The sequence below is a fragment of the Heliconius melpomene genome, chromosome 16, assembly GCF_056956725.1.
Source record: "Heliconius melpomene rosina isolate 202511_hmr_F chromosome 16, ASM5695672v1, whole genome shotgun sequence".
Lineage (NCBI taxonomy): Eukaryota > Metazoa > Arthropoda > Insecta > Lepidoptera > Nymphalidae > Heliconius > Heliconius melpomene.
The window spans coordinates 9,456,005-9,483,648 of record NC_140404.1 but is presented as its reverse complement, the minus strand read 5'-3'; the positions used below and the strand labels follow the sequence as shown (position 1 = coordinate 9,483,648).

General features: G+C 32.2%; 1 protein-coding gene across 2 annotated transcripts in view; it reads right to left on the bottom strand.

The window, feature by feature from the left end:
• The window catches only part of Cph (BCL11 transcription factor chronophage), a 32,874-nt gene extending 10,952 nt beyond the window's left edge, over window positions 1-21,922 (bottom strand). Inside the window, exons 1-4 of one of the 2 annotated variants that reach the window (XM_085199216.1) lie at window positions 21,181-21,922; window positions 3,060-3,233; window positions 2,640-2,843; window positions 2,152-2,337 (exon numbers count right to left, since the gene is read on the bottom strand). In XM_085199216.1, the coding sequence (XP_085055342.1) occupies window positions 2,152-2,337; window positions 2,640-2,843; window positions 3,060-3,233; window positions 21,181-21,217 (601 nt within the window). In that variant the 5' untranslated portion in view covers window positions 21,218-21,922. The remainder of the gene's footprint in view (window positions 1-2,151; window positions 2,338-2,639; window positions 2,844-3,059; window positions 3,234-21,180) is intronic. The other variant, XM_085199217.1, reaches the window with a different exon arrangement.
• Window positions 21,923-27,644: the final 5,722 nt, after the last annotated feature.

Genomic DNA, 27,644 nt, shown 5'->3' with positions numbered 1-27,644 from the left:
ATCCCTCATTAACTTGTGTGCCGAAGAGAAACACTGGACTCAATACACACCTGATTCAATATTTAGTTTGATACAAATACATGACGACCATCGGTTCTCGCGCGTTATTGTGATGTTAATAACTGCGAAGACCACTTGTAGGAGTGAAGAAAAAAATATTTTAAAGATATTAATATAAATAATGTTAACTTATATAAGAAATTTAAAATATAATTAATCCACGTGATATGAGTAATAAGAATTTAGATAATGTTTCAAAACATCACGTCATACAATACAAGCAAACAGCACGCGATAGGCACGAGACAAAATTCCCCTCACCTTCACAGGCAACATGTCACATCTAAAATTAAAATGCACTTATTTAAAACCAACCACTTAGCTACCTTCCCGTGCGTACAAAAACTAAATATATCCTCGACCATTGTGTGACGCTCAAAGAAGTTCCGTAGGTCACGGCAAACGCATGGCCTATACGTGTCAGGAGCACGCCAAACGTTTTTTATCTTTGAAAAAATTATAAAAAGATCGTCTTTTACAATAGAACCTTGGTAGCATCTTTGACAATTATACTGTTATAGCTATATTAATCGAAATGACATTTATATAGATAGATGGATAGTAAAATCGACTTTATGGTAATGATAAGAGTGGTGGTTATCCAACTACTGGTATCAAAACTTTGGATCTTTGTAACTCATCGCTGTTATCGTTAATATAAGGGTCATCACAAAAGGCACTAGATAACAATGCGCGCACGTCAATCGTGCGTTCATGCAAATAATATTTTTTTTTTCATAAAACATCCCCTTTATCTATTCACAACGCGATGGGGTTAATTAATATGTACAAAATAATACATTTTAAATAAAGAGGCCCTTTTTACGTTGGCACGAGGTCAGGATTTATCTGTCACCGAGAGAATTATACTATTCCTATTGTCAAAATAATTTACAGTTTAGTAAATTTATGGAGTATTTCTGTTGTTTACGATATCTATATAGTTTAATAAATTCATATTTTATTTTATTTTATTTAGAATGATACCCTCATGCCTTATTGAATATATAGCTGGTGTGACAGCTCACTCGAAGGGGTTAATATGAACGTTTAGGATAAACTCAATAAGCCGAAACAACTGGTGTTGAAGCAAAACCTGCAATTGACGTTTTGATGATAGCGCAATCGGCAATATCATTGTGGGTATGATATTCGTCTGCTATTTTAATACCGGCGAAGCATTCAGAATTTTCATTATATATTGACAAGTATTGGAATATTATATTTGAAGAGTGCTGAGAGACTTGTTGAAATTTACTGTTACTGTTTTAAGTTATAACAATTTACGAAGCAGTTGGCAAAATGCGGGTCGAAAATTTTGAACGGTACACAATTTTCGGGCTTAAGAAAGCTTTTGTTGTGCAACGGTTTAATACAAAAGTGTCAAATGACGGCACATCTGCTCGCACAAAGGGTTATGCTCTTGGATAGATTATTTTTCGAACCACCCCCGTAAGATTGTTCTTATACAGATGTTCCGATTTACTGATCTTTTTATATCCCTTCACTTTACAAGTAAACAATTAAAGGATTATGTTAGCGTGATTGAGATTATAAACAGAATACGACTTAAGATGTAAAAAAATTCAATTTAAAGAACTACGGCTTTCTTATCAAATATTTATTTTATTATAATTCATGTCGATAACACAAGTTACCGTTATATATTTTTTTAGATTATTTTTCAAGGAAAATTAAATATTTTTAAACGTCTGTATAATTAAACACCCTTTTGACCAATGCGTACATGATGTGACAGGATTAACTTCAATCCAGAATGTATGATCGTATGATGACGTAAGCAAAGTATAAATAGTAGCTTGTATTGTTGTTGTGTAACATCTTGCACAATAATGGACAAAAGTTAAGCGTAACGATGAAATCGTCTCCAAAGATCAAATCCTTTGAAGCTGACGGTGGACAGGAATCATTAATAAAATTGTAAATACTGGACAAAGAATACGCGATGACATAAACATTTTAAACAAACCATGATGTAACCTCGGTACTACGAATTTGTCATCTTTTCTTTCTTGTCTATTTAAAAATTCTGTAAATTTAATATCAACATAAAGGTATAGAGATCCTTACCACTATGCATCGTGTTAGACTCTGCGTCTGCTACTTCAGTCCTAGATTTCTTTTGATCTTCAGGCGATCCTGTAGTGTCCATGTGTTCTTGTTTTATTTTAGGTTTAATGTCTTCGTCAGGAGAACTTGATGGCATTGGTGATGTTGATGCTCTCCGTTTTGGTGTCGACGCTCCAGCATCAGCTTCTGGGCAAATTATTTTGTTATATTTTATGATTATATAATCCTATCCTATAATAATAATGTAGATTGAGAAAATATATAAATTTTCATATTAACAGGATAAGATGGGGTATATTTGGTAAATATGAATATTATTTACAGTTTTTTACTATTGAGTGCATTATTTATAAATAAAAATATAATTTATCAACTCGGTTACTAAATTTTTTTTCTAATAAACATATTATGTACTTCACAACAAACAATTCCAAATTAATTAAATAATACGATGACATTCAAATGTCAGTTAAAATTTAGAAACGTACCATCCAAAAGTCGTTTAGGTGTACTCGAAGCACCGCCATCTTCAAGTAAATCTGGCGGAGCTATTGATGGACTGGCTAGTGGCGGAGTATGCACTCTGCTACTCGGAGGTCGTCTTGCAGTGAGGAGTGATGGTCTCCTACCACTCGAATTTGCACTTGCTACTTGTCCTGGTCTTGATCCATCCTCTTGATCTGAGTTGGGACCTAAGAAAAACATAGACATATATACATTTAATTGATAAATATATCCAATTTGTGCAATTTTCTAGTTATTTTTGGAACATTTAAAAGATACGATCTTAGTTTATTTACTTTTAGGATTATAAGATACAAAGACCATATTTCGAATATTTATAATATAAATAGTTACAAGATTTATATATTTAAATTTAGATAATAAACTAAGATCTATTTACTTACCAGCACTATAGCAGTGATATGATGTTAGATCCTTATCACAAGAGGAGACTTTGTGCTGTATGAACCGCACAATGTCAGCCAGCGCGAAGGCCCTGCGACACGCTCCGCACGTGAGCGTGTCCGTCACACCGGGCGTGGGTGAACCGCCGCCCTCTGCCGCGCTGTCCGCATCCGCTGTGGATATATCAATTGATTAGTATAATAAAAAAATTGTGGATAAGCTAGAGTAGGATTTAAGAGAAGAATGAGAAAATTATATCGTTAGAGTTCTAATTAATAACGTTATAGATTTTTTTATAGAAGATAATACTTGTGATGAAAATAGCGAGCTTTGTGGTTTTATTTTCTGTTAGTAAGTGTGAGGGGTGAAGAAATTCAGTGACATATTTGATTAAAGCAAAACGTCAATAATATTTTATAGTTTTTATATTTTGGTAGAAATTCCTGGTTACGACTTAAAAATATAAATAAAAAAATTATACACAAATATAAACATTTCGAGCTCAAAAGACGCAAGATGAAAAGGTATTCAACTGAGAATTACATTTCGAATATTGAACGACATATGGACAATGACACTTTCAACCCCTTAAGTGCTAAATTACATTTAATTATATCTTGTCCCAGTCACGGTCGTCGAACTTAAGGTGTCAGTTGCGGTGTTGACCACTTATCTTTCAATGGATAATGACAGCGTACCATTTGCGGCGTTGGGGGGCTATTTTATACTTTTGTTGGGACAGGTAAGATAATCGCTGCTCCACCATATGCGATTTATCTTATGTTTTGACTTGCCATAATTAGGTGTTCAAATAGAAAGGGCGCTTTGAGATATCGTGCGCAATTTTTCGCAACTGATACGGATGATTATTCAATTGTCGTGAATAATTATTTTCGCAGAACGTTGTCCCGTTACTGTACTCTACGTACATCTGTCGTTTTGTTTTGTATTGAAAAAGTCATTTTCAACAGTAAATTGTGTGAGACCTAGTATAATTAACTTAAAAACTTTGACCTCAAATCTAAAAATATTATTTTTCGTAATAAATTTTTGCTAATTTTTATTCGAACTGCCATCTTGTTGAAATGCATGTATTATATACCCTGCCGCCCATTCCACACACAGTACATAGCTGTTTAATTACCTAATAAATAAGTCGACACCGGCATCGACGCTCAAGAATTATAAAGGCACTTTCATATTCAAGACTCACACAATTGGTCGGCACATCAAAGCCGTACGAGCTAATTTTACATAAGTACTATGCAGACTCCCTTACATTCCGTACGCTTTATTATTATTTTTCCTTCAATCTCTTTGTGAGGAAAGTAGGCCGTGCTTTCTTACGAAATAATATACGGGGGTCGATTGTAACCGGAGTACTAAATTAATATGGCGAAAAAACTACATGATTCGACCGCTCTGTTTACAATGTCCTACCTAGTTTGTTTAGGGGGGCTATTATGTAAATGTGTCGTGTTATTGTCACTTTTTTAATGATTTATTTAGGTGATGGCTCGTGGCAAATGGTTTTGTTTTTTTTAAATCACTTCCTTTAAATTAATATATCTTTATTTCATTTTGTAATGAAATCGTTGCAAATGTATAAATGAGAAATATATATTTTTTCTGAAAATTAAAAAAACTTTGCATAATTTTAGTTCACGTGATTATATTGTATCTAAAAGTCCATATAAATGTTCCCAAATAAAATGTACAAGCACCCTAAAAATAACTAAATAAAAGTTATCGGCTATCAAAGATCGAACCATATCGAGTATGGGGTAAATTGGTTGGCGCAGGTAGCCACACCCCCGCACGCTAGTGGACACTGGTCATCACATGCGCCCTGGCTTACACCCACTATCGACTTACACTTTATTTGATTATACTGATTTATTGACTTTAAATGTACATCTAGTTATATCGAAAGTTAAAGGGAAATTTGGATGGGTTTTACGATTTCGTATAATATTATAAAAAAAGTCCTATAAGTAAAATATATTTGGAAATAAGTATCGTAAAGTGAAGTGGTTTCCAGATGTGTAAAAACAGAAGCATATGTTATCTGTGATTTATTGAAAACTCATAGTCTAGCCCAACGCCTCAGGTGAGGACGGGGGGCCCACCCTTCGAAGGGACTCAACGAAAAGTTTAAATTAGCTCGTTACTACATCGGCATGACAGTTAAATCTGTGCTTTGTTTTTTCGCCACAGAAAAGGTCAATGTGTGCGCACACAGCAACTTATGTGTTAAAAGTTTTGAGTCAACTGTCGTCGCCGCGTAAATTATTAATGACATTTTGTTCCGAGTCCTACATTGTAATACTCTGCTAATTTGCACGCGAAGTTAAATTTACATCTAATTCAAGTATATAATATTTATTATATTATAGATATGTTTTCTGCCGCTATGGGGTAATGGCTGACTGTAAACGCTACCGTTGTGGGTTTGATTCCCGCTCGGAGGAATGAATTATTATTAAGAGTTTCTTATCACTAGGTTCCCTCTACCTACCCTCCTACATGCGGGATAGAGCGTGAACTAAAAAAAATAACTTTTCTATGGCATTCAATTTTGATGAATTCGTCATTTTCTATATAATAATACCTATATAAAGAAATATAATTTTATATGCCACAATTTTGTTCATCAGAAGATTGATCGGCATATCGAGAACAAAAAAATATGTCCATCACACCACAACCCTGACCACCGTGTCCGATCTTAATTGGCAGGGGATGAACCACCCTATTGAAGTCATTGAAATCAAACGTTTTTCACTACAATAACGCCAAATAAAAATAGTAGCTGCCGAATTCTGCGGGGGTGGATTGTTATATGAGTTATTATAAGTTAGAGCCAGAATTAGTTTCAATATATTCTGTTACAATTATCGATGGAGTCCTATTCAAATGTTATTGTTAGTACTTTGCTTATGTAATTTTCGTATCTACTATTCGGAATAAGTCCATTTACAATGACAACATCAATATTAAGCTCTAATTTATTATTAATTTTTGTTATCTCACGTTTTGCTGGATTTTAGTAATAATTGTTTTCTATATATTTTAGCTGAGAATTTCTCGTTTCCTAATATGTGTAGTAACATACCGACAAAAATATTTATCGCGTTCAGTCCTCATATTTATAATTTAGGCTTTAAATTTCAAAGCATAAATTTTGACATCAGCCTTTGACAAGTAGTTATTCAATGGTTCAAGTTGTCGGAAATGGACATTCAGTTCAAAGGTCTTTTCAAATAAAGCCTTGTCGGCGAATTCCGATTCCATTCAGGCTGTTTTACTCTTATTAAATTGTTTAATAAAATTTGTTTTGGTTTCATCTTGCCTTTTTGCATGTTTACACAACGAGCTCTTGGCTTATTACAGCTTCATCGAAGGCAACCGGTTACTCATAATTGATGATGAAATGCTTATTTTCCTGGTTGAGACGTTAAACGTGGTAGTTAAAAAGTCGGCTTCTGTCTCGCTCACAGCAGGGTAGGCAGAGGGAACCTAGTGTTAAAACACTTCGTTCCCCACTGATAGTTAAAAACACATGCATATTATTAATCTTATTTAAGTACAATGTAAAATTTGTTATAGCCTGATCTGGTGTGAGCTATAAGCTCCAAGACATGGAGCAAGTCATGCTCCGAGACCTTATAGTATCAGTTGTTTCAATTTTTAACCAACTTCAATAAAAGGAAAATGTTTTCAATAATTTATTTCTATATATTAAAATTAAAAATATATATATATTTTACGAAAGTACATGCTTATTGCTATTTAGAATACATATTTATATGTATTCTTCATAACTGCTTTGTAAATTTATACATAAATAATGTTTAGGGAGCATTTATTATTTTATTTAAATCACTATAATTACAGGTAAGGGCTAAGTCCCAGTAAACTCCACGCCCAGCGGACTCCGTTGAGGCGTAAGGCGGGCTAAGTCAACAGCGCACTAATGACGTCAGAGTAGCAGGGCTACTTGTTTTTTTTTATATATAGGTACCTAATACTACACTATAATGCACCTATGTATGGTTATTTAAAAGAAAAATATAAAAAAAACAAGAACTATTTACTGTTTATTGGACTATAAAGGTATAAATTTTGATTATCTTATAGCATTTTTTTGTTAATTTATACATTCAAATTCATATCGTTTTCTATATCTTTTAATAAATATCAAATTTGTCATTTGAAGTCAGTTATGGCAGTTATGGTGAACGCGACAGATAGTGGGTTCGATTTTCCGTCGAGAATAAAATATTCCATATCAATCTAATAACAGTACTGTATTTCCTTTAAATGATTGTCAAAGCATATTTTTTTCTTAAGTATCAAAACAAATCAATAGCAAAAAAAAACAGAAATATAAATAGAAAACATTCCATAAAAACGGCTTAAGACTATCAAATTAAAGAGGCGTAGCTATAAAATAGGAATACCTCTTAAGGGTACTGCTCTCGCCCACCGATAGCTAATCAAATTATCCGCCGTAATTCTGAGCGACAAAAACCCCTGATTATCTTTATCCTGTTTTTTTTTCAGCCCCAGGGAACTGAGGACATTGGTGGCCAGTGTGAAGAGCAAGATATTCTAAAATTATTTCGTCGATTAATTTCACACTTACAAAATAAATTAAATTATAAAGACGAGAAATAAATATATAAAATGTTTTTAGCTACAAGAAGTAGTTTGTTTCTATATAATATCGTTCTTACAAATATAATTAATTCAATGAAAATAATTATTTTCTATTAAAAATGCAAATTAACACATTTTAGTGGAAGAATTAAAAAAAATACATAAAAAAATAGATTCATCTAGCTAAATGAATTGCAAATTTGCCATATTACAGCAAGCAGGTAAGGTCCTGGGGCTGGAAACAAAAATGGCGACCACAGTGATCGAATTAAGGCCGGGTCAGTAATCGTGTTACTGATATTCAATACTGAATATTGGGAATAACTGGAGGAAAACAGATCCTCTCCTGAGTATTAGCTGTTCGTTAGAGGGATTTGAATTTTTATTCTTTTTCACGTGTTTTTTGTTGCTTTAGGTGCGAAATTTGATACTGTGCCGGGGGTGGTGGACAGCCCTTAATAGAAAAATATTGGACAGCAAATTGAAAATTTATACTGGTTTTTTTGAGAATTATTTGCAAGTAAATTGGGAAATGTGAGATAATCCAAATAATATTACAAATGTTATACAATCGACGGTTAAACTTTTAAGAATTTTGGTGTCAGGTAACATACCTTCATTCTTCTTCTTCTCAATCAACTTTTTTAAGTTTTATAATTCAATCATTTGTATCGAATGAGATATTTCTAATCTTATTGTATTCTTATTAGTACGTGTACATACTCATAGTAGCCTCACATTCCTATATTATCGGTCATATTTTCAAAGATTCGATTTCATTCCGCATACGGAGAATAGGCAAAAAAGATATAGAGTCAAGACACTCGCGAGAAATTAAAGTAATTCAATCCCCTGAGTGGGAATCCAACACACTACCATCGCTTTACAGTTAAACGGATGGACAAGATGGTTTCTGTTAATATAAATAATAATAAATATCTGTAATAGTTAGAATTTTACTGAATTTCCTTTAGTACCTATAGCAAAGTAGGTTCCTACCTAATATAGCTGCTATATAAATACCTCTACCCATAGATAGTCTATAACAAGATGAGAATCTACTGTCTTAAGGGTTCGGTTGTTTGTCACGGCACGAGTGTCAATAAAAACGCCACACCGGACTTTTAGCTCCTATACAGCGGTATAGCTAGTGATGTTATAGTATTAATCGATAAAAATAACTTTTTATAAATATAGATTTATTTTTTTACTTATATAGGCACTCCATTCCCATTAAGACAGACTGTTTCCTATTTTTTTTTTATTTTAAACAATTATCTCGAGTAGGAATCGAACTCACAACGGTCGCGTTAATAGTTACACGCTTGTGCCTACTTGTGCTTGTGCGTCGAATTTTTCGAGACATTACGTGTTGACTAGCGAAACTTAACGCCGCGTTTTGCCCCAACACCAGAACGAAGAAATGAAAATATAAATGTAAAGAAATATTTTTACTTTTCTATTTCATTACCTCGAGGGATCGAACCCACAACCACCCCGTTACAGTCACGCCCTTTGCTCTTGCGTCACGACAGATCTCTCATATATTAATTAATTCAATATATATAAGAAATCGAATAACCAAAACTATCGATATCCACACATACCTAGCACACCCGTTAAGCGGACACTTAACCCCTAATCCGCAAAGCAGTTTAGCCTGGCATCGGGCATTTATGGCAAAAATCTTAATTTCGGAACGCTGTCGTTAACTGCCCGACTCCTAATTATAGGCACCAACTGTATCTATTACTTTGAGAGGCTTTGTCTCTATATATGTATGTATGTTTGTATGTATATATGTAATGTTGTGTGGTAGTGGTAGGTTTAGTATAGATATGTTGAAAAAATGTGAGATATATTTTATAGAACCATGTAGGTTCTAGGTTGATAACTGACTTAGACGAGTAAAACGATATTTTCGTATAAAATATGAAGCTATGCTTGCTACTTTAAATCAATTTATAATATTTTTATGAAAATTTATGGTTTTGAAAATAAAATATTTATCTACACGTATCAAAAATAAATAAAAATCCTAGCGTATAGTAAAACAGGTACGGTTTTTTTAATGGCATTGGATTTGCCGCCTACTACTCGATACATTTGTAATTAATAAAAACATTGAGATTAACATTAGCATACCTAACGTTCCTAATTTTCCATCAAAAATATATACGAATATAAAAATTAATTTTCATCAAATTTTCAAAGCTATAACAAAAATGTTGTCAGTATGTAATACCTATAGAGATGCCAATTTTACGATTTTTATAATAGCCACAGTTCCCGCTAGTATGGAAACAAGAGATACAGTTTTTCCGAAAGCAATAAAAGTAAGGCTATATAGCGACGTCCGGTCGGCAGTTTGGCCGGAGACCAACCCTACTAACAGTGGACGATACAATATACACTCTAACCCTTATTATCAATGTCTTAAGACCTTAATCGCATGCTTCTAAAATGTCTCAATAAAACTAGTGCAAGTAAAATACTGCTTACAGGGATTTGGCAAGGTATACATACTATTTTATAACATTTTTGAAATTATATTGATCTCTTATAATTTTTTTTAAATGTCACAGTAAGACTAGACAATATTTAGACTAAAAACTATAAATATTTCTTTTACGGTAACAATTAAAAATATTTTAACCCATTTTGTTATACCTAGTTGTACAAATTAAAGAGTTTAAGCATTAATAAACCAAGCAATTTAGTTGATATTATCTAGACAAATGGTTCGACCATATATACATATATTTGCGGTCAAACGAAGCTATGCCTCAACTATCACACACATACATAACTAAAATACACTTTTAAATATCTATTTATGGTGATAAACTGCTGAGGTTTCTTGCTTTCTTGGCATGCGTACGCTATTACAGCTTTAACGGTCGCGAGTAAGTTTTCTCTATTTCATTTCTATATTTTTCAAAGAAATAAGAAACATAATTTGAATAGCATACAATAATACTGAGTAAAGCATTTATTTGTTATTAATAAAATTCTTATGGCAATACCATTTAAGTGTCACTAAAAGAATAATATGCTTAGAAACATTAAGTATCGGAGGCAGTAAGAATTTTACTATATGACCAATACACTAAAAGATCGATCTACGAGAATAATCCACGAGATACAGTCCACTTACTTACTCATTTATATGTTAATGTAAATGGCATCAGATTCGTTCAGATTCACATATAGATATGTTTCGATTCAGATATCATTTTCACAGCCTTATTATTTTCCAATTTGTCTTCAACGTTTGTTATTGCCTCATTTATGGCTACCCCTCTTTCTATATTAACTTCGATTCATTGAGTTATGCATTCGAATAGTATAATCAAAATGTATCAATTGTTTATGAGAAACTACGACCGAAAGTACGAGATTGTTTTGAAATGTGCAAAATCTACGAAAATTACAGTACCTTTTCGTCTTAAGTCGATTCCAGAGTCGAAAAATCTTGACTTACTCCTTAATGACAAATCCATTTCCAAAACTGCACTTTAAAACTATTCAAAAGTTATTGAAGTCACATACGAATGTAGTCCAAAAGGTTCAACTATAACTAAACTAAATTCCAATATGACCAGAGGACCACTGGGCACTCACTTCAAGAGACCTTGAAGTCATAAAGCATGTGATCATCTTCGCAGATGAACACAGACTGACTGGCTAGCTCGGTGAATTTGGGTCCCAAAAGTTATTAAAAAATCCCCCTGACTACCAGGTAAAAAAAACCCGCCGTATCAAAACCGCTGTTTCCTAGTGACCCCGATCGCTCTTCCATCCCTTTGTTAGGCTCCTTTTATTTATAATAGTACATTTTTTTCACACACACCACCCCTAATAACGTGTGAGCAAAAATATGCGTAATCGTCCACGGCACCCTGGCGAAGAGACCTCGGCGAAAGTTCCATATAGAAAAAACCCAACTGTCCCCATTTGAATAGCAAAAAGTGCATGTCATTGCGAAAATGATATTAGTGAATGAATATTATTTCGGATCTAAATGGATGGCTGGCTTATAATTGTGTCGCGTTAGATTTAGCATGAATTATTGGTTCGACGTGGTTTTTATGCATAGCTTGGCTGAGTAGGTTGTATACTCCTTTTCAATATATATAAAAATTATATGTACCTAGTGCTTATAAAATATATTATTCTTTACAATTTACGATAACTGGACTGAACAGATAATTTAAATAATATCTCCAAATAGGCTTGAAGTGAAGAATAAAGAGTCATAGACGAAAGACTCCTAGAGTCACAAAGAGGAAAAGAAAAAACTTTTTTGTTTCTCCAAAAAAATACGCGATATTGCAAGAACTATTTAACGAATGCAATCATAATATATGATTTATTATTCGCTAGATTTCTCGAGATTGCCTCTGCTTATAATGAAATTATGATAACCGAATAGGCCAGAACGTGATCGAAATGACCCCTGGGTAGCAAAATGAGCGTAATGTTTGCTATTTCTAGGTAAACAAACAAGGAAGATTGACGTCGAGTGTACATCTGGTAAGCTCAAATACGGGGGATGTGATAAACAATAGAATAATTCGATTTTCCTACTGCCGTGCCGCCCGACAAATTGCGTGTGATGTTAGGTTACGCAATGACAGAATAATTTTGTTCGTAAAGCAAATAGGGTATCAGCCCGAAATAAGTTGCTATTGGAATCATATAAAAATAATGAAAAAAATCAGCTAAACATAGCAGGGTACCTAGAGGGAATCTGGAGCTAAGACACTCCGCTCCCCACTTTCCGCCGAATTTTGGAAGCATCATGTAGTGTTGTATTGCGGAGTTTAACGCAGCTTGCCTCGACACCTAGATAAATTTAAATAAATATTTCCCTATAGAGTCCCCATTCGATCGAAACCACAATTATAGTCACACTTTGTGCCTCTGCGCCACGACTGGCCTATTTTTCTCCTTCTCAATTTTTTTAAATAATAACAAAACGTCAAAAATTTCACCATTATTAATCCGTAGCACAGGCGATTATAAAAACATCTCGTGACCGAACTATAACAGGAAGAACAAAAAAGGATACTGTTACCGTTGTCCGAGATTCGTACCTGGTCTGGTCGTGTGAAAATGGAACAGGTGGTTGTGGTATCTTCCGTTTGGTAATTATAGAAATGAAGAATAAAATGCGCGAGTGGACGTTTCGCGGTTTTTCGAATGTGCTTTTGTACACTGTTTTCTAGGTATCTAAATCGTAAAGTTATTTTTGTTATATTTTGTTTATTAGGTAGGTTCTTAGAATAGTAGTTAAAAGGTGACATTGAGTTTTCAAAGAGTAGAAGTGTATGTAAATTTAATACAGATAGCATGTTGTGTCAATAACTGCATTCGTAACAATTTTATCCACTGCAGGCAATTTTATGTAAATCGAAAATTTAAAAACTTATGCTATTACATGGATTTATAATTGTTTAAATTTAAAAATAATATTGTTTATTTATATAATAATTTTAAAAAATCCTAATAACATAATTCCTATAGCAAAAGCAACCGAGCGGTATTTAATAAAAAAAAATCCAAATAAACTCTGGTCAAGCCACCTTTTGTGGATTCTTTTCATCATCTAATGTGAGTACACAGGAACTATTTCTAAGTTATTATCAATTTATTGTGTATTCATGGATTTGAAAGGGTTGGGTGTCATCTAGCAAAAAATTGAGACAGCGTGAGAGAAAACAGAAAATGCACTTGGCGATTTTTTTTTATTCTTACTACCTGATGACCTGTATCAAAATTATTATAAGTTTTTGTATTACATATAACATGTGGTCTGTTTAGTGTGGATAAGATAGATATTTAGATATTTAAAAAAAAATGTTTACAAAATTAAATTTCGGAGTGTGTGTTTTCATATACGAAAATAAGAAAAAGGGTAAAAAATATGCTTTTATTAATATATCTTAAATCGGTATTTTAAAAAACTCTACAATATTAAATCTGTGTGATAAGAATTATTTACTAGTTCATTGTAAGGACACAATAACGTATTTAATACTTTACTATCTTGCACAGAGTTACGAAAAATTAGAAATGACAAAACTAGTACATAATTATCAATAATTAATATAGATTTTAGTACATAAAACTGTTCGTAAATTATAATGTTAGATTTTAATTAAAATAGCTATAAGATACGAATAAAAAGATAAGATAAAAAGAAAAAACAATAATTTCATAGTTTCTATAGCTTTATGATCTAACGTTTCCCGTATATCTTGCATTAGCAACATGGAACTAACCTTGCACAATGGGAAATCTATTCCTAATCCAAGTCTAATATTACTCACTGACGTTTGAACTGTAGTAGACAATGGGCTCGCGGGTCACTCGGCGGTTATCTGCCGATCGGAAGAAAACTGATCTTTGTGGCTACCATCAAATTTATAGCTACTAGTAAATAAATATACTTTGTTAGTATATTTATTCACATAAACTATGAAACGGTATAAAAAGATAACTGGCAATATAAGAGATGTGGATGATTGCAGCATGTAAAGTTAGATAACATTATTGTTCATTTTTCTTTGTAAACAGTATAAAAAAAATATCAGTATAATTCATTAATTACATTCTTAACCGTATATGACGTATTAAAATATTCAAAATCTACTTATAAATAAGAAATATTATCAATTGTAAAGCACATTATTTTGTGGTCTTGTCAGTACAATTCTATTATAAAAAAGAACAAACAAACAAACAAAACTTTTAATGTCTAAGTTCAAATGTTAATACAAATTCAAACAAACAAGCGATACACAATGCTTAGAAGCGGTATGGAGGAACTAATTAATCACCGCGCTCTCTACGCTCTTACATTTATGGTGGATTGCAAAAAACGCAAGCTTTGTTTACTGTAAGCGTAGACTATTCACATGACCTCAATTAGGCAGTCATCATTCAGACGTAGTAAGTGCATAATCTCGACTCAGGTCATCGCGTTAACAAGGCGAGCGGTCACGAACTGCCCGGTATGGGAAAGCTCCCAGCGTTGTATGGAGATACGACCTTATAAACATCTAACGCTCGTCCGGAAATGTGATCGCGCCGCGGTGACACTTAGTCAGCGTTGGCGGTTCTATACGATTGTGCGCTCTACGTTGTTTACAAACTTCCTTCATCTTATATAGAAATCTAGTAATTATATAATTATGTATGATTTAATATCAGCAATATTCCAATTTTTTTTAATTGTATGTAATTAGAATTACGTTCTTTAAGTATAAAATGTGATAGCTGCAATTCAATAAATATTTCCAATCTCATTATATCGTGATAAGCGTGAATTGAATGAAAATGATGTTAAAGTTATTGAATAGTATTAAACATTGTATTTAGCAGAAAGGGCAAGCTGTTATAAATCTAGGAAAACGCCTACATCTCCGACACAATGCATTAATATAAATCATAAGCGAACATCGCTATCTCTCACTCCTTTGACTATTTTATGATTTTTAACACCCACTTAATCCCTTTAAGAAACAATGTGATGTGCGTGACAGCGTAACTTCTTGCTTTGGATTATATAATAAATATTTTATTTTTTATTCATATATATTATTCAGATATATTGGGAGCCTAGTGAAAGATAGCTTCTTGAATTTTCGAAATCTAATGTATTTTTTTAAACAGTCCATATACTAGATAATAAATCTTTCTACTTATTTAATTTTTATTAGAATCGAATGTTATACGTAAAAATGGCACATAATTAGTTAACAAAAATTTTGGTTCATGAATATTAAAGAGTCATAAGCTATATAAAATCTTAATTCAGTCTTGACCCTAGTAAAGAACAGGACCAAATATTAGTAAAAAAGACGCTTAACTGGTTGTAATTCAATACAATACAACCACACTATTAAAAGGCCTGTCCGTCCTGACATGGAGGCATCTAAGAAAAAAAAGGAGAAAAAAAAAGTAAATCAAAGTTTAGCCGAATCAAAGGAAAGTTGGACAATGGTCATGGAACTGGTCGGAATATAGAATGGCATAACATCAGGTAGAATTTGATACACTACAATCTTCATGTCAATCAAACGGCGAGCGTTTACAATAATATCCAAGATAAATATTTTAGGACTTTAAATACTTATATACCTTTATGCAGTAATAAAATTAAAACATAAATATATCTATAATTTTGATATTGAATATTTTAATAAATAAAAAAAAATAGATGTAAAGAAATATAAACTGACAATAATAGAAAGTGACACTCCTAAACCCTTTTCTATAAGAATCGATGAAAGAAATTCTCATAATGACACAATAGTTATTTTGCCTAACGCTATGGATTCCAACCCTGTTGAGTATTGTTAGGATGGATATTAGAGAGAGAGACTATGTGGGTGCGAAGTCGACCTATTTTGAAAAAATCTCTTTGACCAATTGTTTGTCAAAAGCAAGATTGATTTTTTGTTGAGGTGTTTATCGTTGACCATGGGAAAATATGTGATCTTCAGGTGCCTCTATCGAATTTGAAACCATTGTTAACCTGTTGTATCGGACTTTTACAAAATTTAATATGTTATTTGTGATTTTTTTACTTTATATTGTGCGTATTAAAATTTGTTCTGTTTTGAGGTATAAATGTTATCATAAGAATCTAATAAGGATATAATTATAGTTTTACAGAATACCTGAACCTTTATAAGCCGAAAATCCAAAACCTACCAAAGTTTAAATCGCTGGCGTTGAACCGACGACACTAACAAATTGGTATCAAAGCCTGACAAAGATGGACTCTTGAGAAACTGTCCACCCACTCACCGTCTATTGATCGTGGCTTACAATAAATTAATTCTTGTTATGAACATTTTTTATCCCATTGTGTTTAGTAGAGTATTTATTTAACTAGACGTAATAGTGCCTAATGGGCGGCCATTGGTCAAAGGAAATTTGGTTCATAATGAAGACTGAATTGAATTCACTTATGAATAGAACCTCCGTGAGATCCGTTGTTTTATTTGTCCATATAAATTCTTAAATCCTTTCAATATATTATTATATAATAAAATGTAAAATCTTTATAGTTCAAAATTATATTAATTTACATTTGAAATGTTGAACTTTATATTGTTATAGTACAAAAGGAAAATTCTAAGTACTCAACGATTTAATCCTTTTAAGAGCAACAAAAATGTATAATAGTGTATAATACAGATAACTGGTACTCGATAAGTGTATTTCTAAACATAATTATCTCTGGTTCATCTTTCTTTTAAAGATTATGTTTACTTTAACACCTTGAACAAAAAAACTATGTTTGGCTACTGTTTCCATTGTTTGTAATACGACTTGTATTGTTGGAAAAAATAATCCTTTTGTCCAACCTTTCCTCCCAGAAAGGATTGTTTGCCGTGCATCTTCAAAAAGAAAGCTTGATGTCGTCCACGATACATTTGTATGCGTACTAATTTTAAAGCAGTACCGCTCGCTTTAATACCCCCAACGTAGACCCACTTAATAGGAACGGACTAATAAATCCAATTTAAATATCGCCTGGACCTCGTTTGAAATAACATATGTAAATCCATACTTCTTTATCTTGGGAATCGCAAAAACGCCGATCGATAGGGACATCTAAAAAGGAAAAAAACACAAGGCGGTCCAGTTGCAAATTCAGAACGGGTGGCCGCCGTCCGCAATATCATTATTCTAAATACTAAATTAACTTTATTCCCATAATTTAAATACCAACTTGTACTCATCTGAATAAATTATCCGATGCAACCTGAAATATTTTCTCTATTTTTATCCTCTAATGGACGAATGATGTCAATTGCTGAATTTATACGTTCGTTTGACGAATTCAATTTATTGGAATGGCTCTCGGCTTGCATTTGTTGAGGCTTTTTCTTTCTCACGATTGGTAAAAGGATAATTATTTTTCTGGGCGTGCCACTAAATTAACTGGAAACAATTATTTTTGTTACATTGTAATTGGCGACGATCATGTCAGTTTTGCCAACGCCCAGAGATAATTGGTTATGATTGCAAAATAAGGCATTACAAGGTTGGTCAAATCCCTTTGTTTTACTAATTACATGCAATCTTGTTTAGTGTTAAGTTAATTTAATATTTTATTTATATATTTATTATATAATCGACGAGTTAATAATATAAATGTATTATTTCATTAAATTAGTAATAAATTTCTTTATACTTTCAATGTATGTATTTCCAATATGAAATTGGGTCTGAACATCAAAACCAATGTTGCGGTTGTAACTCCTGGACAAGGATCAAGATGGAGTGTTCCGCTTGCAAATGCGAAGCTTCAATATTCGCTTAATGAAGACATATTGAATCGCTAAGCGGCTAAAGACAAGATATAGACAATGTTTTAAATTGACATGCGGCCCTTTTATTTAGCATCCGTTCATTTCGGCTATAAACATAAAAAACTTAGGATTTTTTTTTTACATTTTTCCGCTAACGGCTATTCTGCCCCTCTCCTCAAATAAGGTCGTCTGTTTATGGTGGTCAGGTAATTAAATAAATACTATTGTTTATATTTGACCCTAATTATAAATAAATAAGAAATTAACACTTAGTGATAAATATTAATCGTCAACCAATACAACTCAAAGAATTTTTTCTTGACGTACGTCTCGTACCTCACCACTACACCAATAGGTCCTCTTAAAAAACGTATTTAGAAAAAAAGTTATAATTTACGAAAGTACTCCTAAATACAATAAAATCCGACAAAAATAGTATCAATTAAGAAGTTGTCAAGGGACAAACCCGTGTCAATTAGTTGTATAACATTCGAAAGCAAAAACAAATCGCCGCGCGAGTTAATATTTTATTGAGGGTTCAGAGTGGCACCGTAGCAAAGTTAACTTGGATTTTTAAAACTTCCAAAGTTTGCCCGATGTTTTCCTCTGGCCGTCTAGTCTCGCACCTGATAAAGTAATTTGACGAATTCCCTAATCCACACTTTTGAAGAGGGTTTAAAAACCAAAAAGGTTCTACATTTGGACAGTTTCGCTTCCTTAATTGAAATGGAATAAAAAGTTTAAGGTGACCTGCATTTTTAATGTGCGGGACTGCTTAATTAGTAATAAAAATACTAACTTAGCGAAACAAACATTTTTATAAAGGGGGGGCTGCCATTGTAACGTACAACAAAAACTAAGTACCTCAGACCTCTTACGTTCAAAATAAGAACAAACGTGTCATCGACGAAATGACGCGTGTCGACCAATCGGGCGCGAAGGCCGCAGACGTCGATGACGTCACGCCACAGCCGACCAATAGGATCGGTCTGTCGCCTCCGGTCAACTTGCGTTAATTGCTCATGTGTGCGATAACACTAGGCTTCAGAAGAATCAGTGCGCTTAACTGCGCACACGCATGCGTTAAACGATTACATACTTTATAATTTTAACTGGATGTAGAGCTTTTGTCTTAAATTTACCAAACGAGTTCATTTGACGTAATTAAATTACTAGTTGTTATAATTTTATTAAATCTATTTTAACACATTAATAGGGGTCTTTGAGACATAAACAACTGTTATTTTCATAAAAAAATATAATATTCTCACAGACTCTCGAAACAATTAGAGATATGTCGTGTGGCTATTCTTTGAAACTAAAGTAAAGCATGAGAAATTTTCGGACTTGCATTTGAATAAAATACGTAATTAAAATAAAGTAGCACTTGGGCAGTGGGAACGTTAACAACAATAACGAGTGATGCGATTTCATTAATGTTATTATTTCTTATATCATGTCCTACATCTGTGTATAAAATCGCATATTTCTACCGTTTCTGAAAAGTTAATTTAATTAAAATCTGTTCATTTATTTAATTTATCTAATTGAATATCTTAATGTATTTTTTAAAATATACTATAGCAATTAATATATTTAGTAATTTTAGTTTATTTCTTTAAACAATAAATACAATTTCTATAAATAAAACAAACCAAGTTTTAGAAACAATATAATAGAAAATACATTAAAAGATGCTAGATTTTATAATTTGAAAAACATTTAATATATTTATTATTTATTCGGCTCTACATTTTTTGGGTTCCTCTGCCAAAATGTACAAGGTGTACAAAAGAAGATTTTGATATTTGAAAACTGTAATATGGCATACTAGGTATACATCTGTATACTTATTTAATACTTTTATTGTCTATTTTAATTGTTATATGTACTTTTAATATACAAATTTTTTTAAATGTTTTTTAAATTTCCTAACTCAATATATAATTGAAAAATAGAATTTTGAGAATTCGTATATTAAATCTTAAATATAAAACCTTTAAGCAACAAGTCGCCCTTGAGCAATATAGATGTTTTATGAAAAAAAAATATAAATCGATAGTAATTTCTTTTCATATATTTTTCATAATTAGATAGTATTTTTTTCACATTTTTTAGATTATTTATTCTGATTCTCTTATAATATTGGATTAAGTTTTATAAAATAAGCGTTATGATTTATTACAATAACGACGTAGAGTTAATAAAAAAAATACTATATTACCTTTATGCCAAAAATTATATGTGGATTTTTTTTAGCTTTACGATTTGTCCGTTATAGCAGCATAAGCAGGGAAAATTTACTGATAAGACACTCCGTTCCCCTCTTTGTCCCTAATATTTGAAGACAGTATGTGTTGAGCGGTGGGACTTAGAGCGGCGCCGTAATAATTTATAATGACATAAAAATAGTTGGGAAAATATACTACAAATATAATACATATACTTACATCTTTAATAATTTCTATTCTATTATCATTAAAATAATGTTTCAACCGACTCTACCATTTACATTCATAAATATGAATTAACGTTATGTCAAACTAGACTCTATTTTTTCTTATAATAAAATTATTCGAAAAAAAATAAAAAACTAGAGCCATAAACCATTTATGAAACATTTCTTGAAAATAAAAAAATGGGCTCACATTTAAATTTTGATATTTTAAAGAGAAACTAAATTTGACAAAAAACAAAATTTTGCTCAAATACTATATTTTCCTTTCATTTCTGCACATTTATTATTACATAAAAGGTCTTTCTCCTGTCGGACGGTGGATGACCAAGCGTACAAATATTGACACTCGCCAGGGCTATTAAGTAGCTTTGAATAGCGTCACCGTCACTGTGGATACATACACTATAGCTAAACGTACAACTTTTTGTTTATGCTTACATTTTAAGGACATTTCGTAAAATTTAAAATTATTTTCCGTGGATTCTTGTTATTCTTATTTATTTATTTGTTTATTTTGATAGCTCCAATATAAACGAATTGATAAAGATATAGGTACAATTCTTACTCTACTAATAATATATTTTTATATTTACATCAAACTACGTGTAATGACTTGTGCTTAGTTTTGCAATTTTTTTTATTATTAATAAAATTACTATAAATTACCTTGCGCGATGCGTACAGCTGGCATCTTGATTCTCATCTTGATTTGGTCACCTATTTTTAGATCTTCAACAACTTCTTTTATCCTCGGAAATCTTTATCTTAATATCTCGCTATCAGTACGTTAGCGCACTTCACATGTGCCGCCGTCGGTCCAGCGACTTATCGTCCTGTTCTCAAAACGGTCTCGATAAGAGAGGTCGAGATGTCATACAATAATCCTGAAAAGTCCGTCGGCATTCACACAACATGATAATTTTAGTCATCTTCGTAATTTCTTCATCATGACAAAATTAAATCGTAAACATTTCTGATATTACTTTTTTCTTTTCATATTGCAAGAATTAGTTCACAGTTTCCAATGTTTACTTGCCAAATTCGATCGCCTAAGGTCTTATCAACACTTGAATGAACGTCTCTGTCCTATCTAATCTATCCACAGCGAGTGGTCTTATTCAGCAAAATATTCATACATTAACACTTTACAATAAATTCAAAATTACTGTTTTCCACTTGTCCGTAATTTTTCACCACTGTCTCTACAAATATTAAAACTTGCAGCGAGTCCAAATTCAGTTTTAAATTAAATTTCCAGTAAGAAACAAGAAAATAGATTTTCAGTAAGATAGAGCGTATGTTGTTTATCGTCGCGATGTAGTATGTCGCGTGCGGAACGGTGCGAGGCAGGTGCGGCCGGCCGCCCGCTCTCGCCCGATGTCCGAGACCGTCTGTCCTGTGTCCCTTCGCGCGAGGGCGCCGCGGCCTCGTGGCGGCGTGTCCGACTCGCGCCGTCTCTCTCGGCCGGCCGACGGCGCGTGCGAGTCCATACAAGTGGCCAGGGGTTACTCGCGGTCGCGGCGCGCTCGGCTGCCCGAGAGGGACGCCGTAACTCGCGCCCGCCGCGTCGTGCGTGGGTGTAAGCGGGATAGCTGTAAGTAGAGAGCGCCGCGCGTCGGTGTGCGTGCGCGGGTGGGGCGAAGATGCACGTACAAAAGAAAAGGGATAATATTTGCTTGCATATTTCATGACTCGATTAGGAGATGGAATTTTTAATTGAATGGACGTCGCACGGTCAGTCTACGGTGAACGCTTTTTATAGAGACAGGTCGTGAAAAGGATTATGACGGGTGCCAGGTGGAACAAATATCAACTCTATGGCGTAGGAATTTAAAACTCTACTTTCGGACAATTAGTGACTAGTAAGGGGTTATAGAAAATTATGAATTGCTTTTACAGTCTAGTTTTTTTTTTGTATTTATTATGGAAGGAATATATAGTTAGTATAATAGCAAGGTAGAATATATATGAAAGCTATTAATATTACTAGGCAATAGTAACAATTTTCACTTACAATAATTTCTTCGTAGCAATCTGCTACGTTTGCTACGAAACATGTAGAGCGATTGTTTTAAGTATGTTATATTATTAAATGCAATTATGCTTATTTATAATTATTTTTTAAATGTATTTTTATCCTTTTTCTAGTAACAATATTTTAAAAAGAAACTAACTCCAACACTAAAATAACCCCCACAAAAATCCAGCTAAACACACCACGTAAATATAATATATAAATAGTTCCATCGCTAAAAGCAACACGTAGTTTCATTTCACTCTCACTCTCAACTTTCCGAGCGCATTTTTTACAGCGTTATTTTACTTAAGACGAGGAACTTATCTCGGTCCTTGACTTTAATAAGTTTTATGACAGAGACTGGCGCGAACGGGCGACGAAAAAGAACTTCTTTATAATTGTTTCCGAACTGACTTCACCGAGTTGTGAAATGGCGTTCGATTATTGAAATTTTAAACTTGGAGGTTTTGTTTTCAGCCAGAGTTTGTTTTTTAATTTAAATTTCTTTTTTTTGAATGAAATTTGTTTGTTAATTCAATTATGTTTTCAATGTGGTAAATGTATGTATTTTATGAGTTATTTAAGTATAAAATTATTAATGTTATGGAATAATAATATATATTTTATTGGAATTTTAAATTATTTTTATATCGCGCTTACGATTATCTATATTTTAACTTCTACAAGAAGTAAATACTAAAAATAATTATTGATAATTTATTTCTATTTTTACATAATATAATATAAATTTATATGACTCTACTTCATTACTGTGAAACATATTCTATTAAATATATGTCTAACACTTCTTAGTTTAATTTTTTGGACATGAATTTTTCAACCCAAAATTTTACTAGTAGGCTGGACAACTACGGTCATTTAATGGTTATCGAAAGGTTTGAAATATTTCCGTCTCTTTTCAAAGGTATACAGTTTGAGTGAAAATAGAGACGGATGGGGGGTGTCGTTTTCTCGAGAGAAAAGCCCCAGTAATGGCTAATGTATGTTTATCTCGTTCATATGTAGGGGTATGTGGGGGATGCGAGAGGGATGGTTAGCATGTGGAAAACATGTGTGCCAGAAGACGCTACTCGACGCTAGACGGCGTGAAAAGCGAGGGCGGTAGAACCCCCCGGAGGTTCGTTACCGCGTCTGTAACTGTTTAAGTTTCAATGTTGATTTTTATTACATTTTCGTCTTAAAATTGCAATAAGTACTATGTTTATTACAGTAAAGTAATATATTATAATGATTTTTCTTAAAAAAATATAACTTAAGTGGTTTTTTTTGTTTTGTATTATTTAAATATGTAGGTGTATGTGGTGGTGTTGTTTATTACTATTTATTATTCTATATCAATATTATTTTTTTATAAAGATAACGTATTTGTTATTAAAATTTATATTTATTTAGTGCCTCCTTTTCGTGTCTATTTTTAAACTTTTAAGCACTTCGACCATTAATTATCACATATGTTCATATCTTAAAAATATGCAAATACGTGCCAACCCTAACGTGTACAGTTAGATCAAATCCTAAATAATACATTATTTTCAGGGCAACGAGGGGAAGAGGGAAGACAAGAGGAGAGTATAAAAAATGGTCACTAACTCCTCTATACCTACCTACGGTACCTACGTACGTACATCTATGTATATTCAAAAAGAAAACGTTAGAATAGTTAAAACTTATGATTGAATGTCGCGACAAATATTTTTTGTCTCTTGACAGATGTGCAACGGGATATACAAAATTTGAAGCCGATACATGAAACGTTGTCGCTAGAAAGTATCGAATTTGAATGTTTTTTTATAATTTCCTTTCATTAGTACAGGTTTCCGATGTATTTTGAAAATACAGTTAGGTGAATTAATTATTTCTGTATTTTGTTTTATTTATTATATTCCTTAATACTAGGTTCCCTCTGCCTACCTTACTACTTACGGGATTCATAGTGTTATAAAATAAGAAAGAAATATATTAATGAATTTAATGTTAATAACATGTTATGCTTTATTTAATTGTTTTAATATTTTTATTAAAATGCTTCACACACTAAGGAAAAAATAAAATTTATTAATTTCTTAAAATTTTAATGTAGCGGGACTAGAAAAAAAATGTATGTAGGTACACTGAACCTACGACCTACGAGATTAAATCCCTAACAAACTAATTATAATAGATAACTATATAGATATTTTGGATATCAAAAAGTAGATAAAAAATTCAATACACTTTAGTAAAAACCAGAACAATAACGATTTTCCGCAGATAATAAATATATAAGATAAATCGTTATCAAAATATTTTCTGACTTCCTTCTTGCAACGCATCTAATCTATTAGTAAAATTTATAATTTGGAGATTAGTTATCATTTTAGCTATAGGTAGTTTTATGAATTTAATTTTATAAGCGAAGTTATTGTATTAGTTTCTAAATTGTAGAAAGTAGAAATAAAAAATTCTATTTACATAAAACGTTTGCTTTTCCTTTCATATTAAACTTTGAATTTGACAACAACGATCTACTTAAGACGATAAAAGTATTATTATTTTTTAAACGAATATGTTACTTACATATTGAAATATTGTAGTAAGATTTGAACCTGTGTCTCTTTATATGGGGCTCACACTAAACCACAAGTGATATTTCCTATAGACACTTACTTTTTTATTAAAAGTCGGTAAAGGACTTATACACATATGTAACGGTTAAACCATGTATCTTTGTCCCTGCACCCCGATTAGAAAGGCTACAATCTTAAAATAGACCGAAACTTACGCAAGCCCCATTTCAAGGACGCACATGTGTCCGACAGAAACTAATGTCACATATTCCTTTTACGATATATTACCTTTCACGTTGCTTCTCTTTCTATGCTTATACTAGGAAAGACTAAATATTAAGAGATAGTAATGAAAAAATAATATTATATTATCAAAATATTTTTGGTTTTTAAGATGCATGGAGAACAGAGTGTTTTAACACTAGGCTCCCTTTGCCTTAGGCTGTGTGCAGCGTGGCGTAAAATAATTTATGTTTCAATAGTTATTTCAATATAAAATGGTATTTAGATATATTTTTTAATTAGTTTATATAAAAGTTATTGTTTTTGTACCTATATTTTTAATTCATCATTGCATGATAAGTATGAGATTGAAATTTGCTGCTTGTTTGAAGGTAGACCTTCTAGAGTCAGTCAGTTTCTCTTGATACGTCTTAAAATTCTATAAAAACCATCCCCCGATAGTATCCAGGTATAGACGGGCAGTAGAGGTGCAAAAATAAACACTTATTTAATAATAATATAGCTTGGTCTATGACAAAAATAAATCGAAATCTTTAGGGTGGGTCGCCTTTAGTGGTAAAATTAGAACGGTCATAATTCGAAGGACTACGGCCGTTTTATGTTAGTACGAAGATAATATAAGTAGAATCATCTGTGAATGGTTTAAATATTAAATGATTTGGACACAAGCTGTGAGATGAAAGTTGAATTTAAAATTTAGAAGAATTTCAAAATGAAATCAAATCAGCTTCACGCTGTATCCCGCACATAGCAGGGTAGGCAGAGGGAACCTAGTGTCAAGACACTCCGTTCCCCACTTTCTGCCCAATTCTGGAGGCATTGCGTGTTGACTGGCAGAATTCAACGCCGCGCTTTGCCTCGACTCCAGAGCGAAGAAATGGAAATATAAACGTAAATAAATATTTTACTTCCTCGAGTGGGGATCGAACCAACAACCTCAATTTAAATTAGATTATATATATAGATTATGATTATATATATAATATATAGCCTCAATTTTTTGGAGAATTTTATTTTAGTAAAGCGAGGAAGACTCCTTCATAGAGAGGAAGGTATTTTTAGTAATTGTTAAAATTAAAAATACAATTGAATAGATGGGAACCTAGTAATATGGCGTTAAAACATTTCATTCCCATTAGGACATTTTCGTTCCCCACTGTCCACCGAATTCTGGAGACATTGCTTGTTAAGCGGGAATTGAACCGACAACCAGTGACTCTTTAGCCACGACTAGCATATCCTATGATCTTAGGCCTATATCTAAGCGCATCACAATAGATGCTCCTCGCCTACGACTTGTCTAATCATAGAGAAATACATCTTAAAATATAAAGGGGTGGACACAATTTTATTACGTTTTATGTAATTCTTTATTAATTTTTGTAAACATTTTATGAAATTTTATTATTTTTATTATTTTCCGTATATTCCATAAAAACGTTTCTTTGAAATTTTGGTATTTGTAAGTATTATTTATCTCTTTTGTGCTGTTTGTCTTCGCTACACTAAAATCTAAAATCTATCTTTAGATCGTTATATTAAACTTCACGAGGGAACGGAGTGTTAAGACATTCCCCACTACATATAATTTTACTCTGTAAAATTAAGATATCATATAATATTTTATTTATAAGTAAAATAAGCTTTTAAAGTAGGAAATATGTAAATATATTAGTAAAGTTTATGATATGCATTGATTCATATCTCAAAGCTTTCTAGCACAGTAGCTAATGCGGAACCACCAACGTACTATGTGATAAATTACCATGGGAAGTATATTTTGTCTTAATATACATAATTATAACTGTAAAAGACTACTAAAAATCTATAAGAATTTTTAAAATAATATTTTTTTTGTAAGACTCATAAAAACTAACTAATTGTAAATGAAAATTTGACAAGGGTTGCAGTTTTTGTTAAAATGATGTTTCAATTTAACTCCTGTTATTTAAAACTGACTTGAAGGCTTTTTGTTTTATTTTAAATTAATAATTTCTTCACTCAATTAAATAATGGAATTAGAAATAAATATTTATTGTTTGTGTCGCTTTATATAATAAAAAAGAAACACATATTAGTCAAACGTATCTTTAAGATGACATATTGACCTTTGACCTTTGACGTTAACAACAAAAAAAACAACAAAAACAACATAAAAACACAAAAAACACGTTAATTACGTACACAATAATTATAAATCAATTTAAAATCAATCGATCCAACTGACCTGCATCAGTCCATGGCATATAAAGGCCAAATTAGCATATTAAATGATTTCGCAAAACCTCGCAATGCGTTACTCC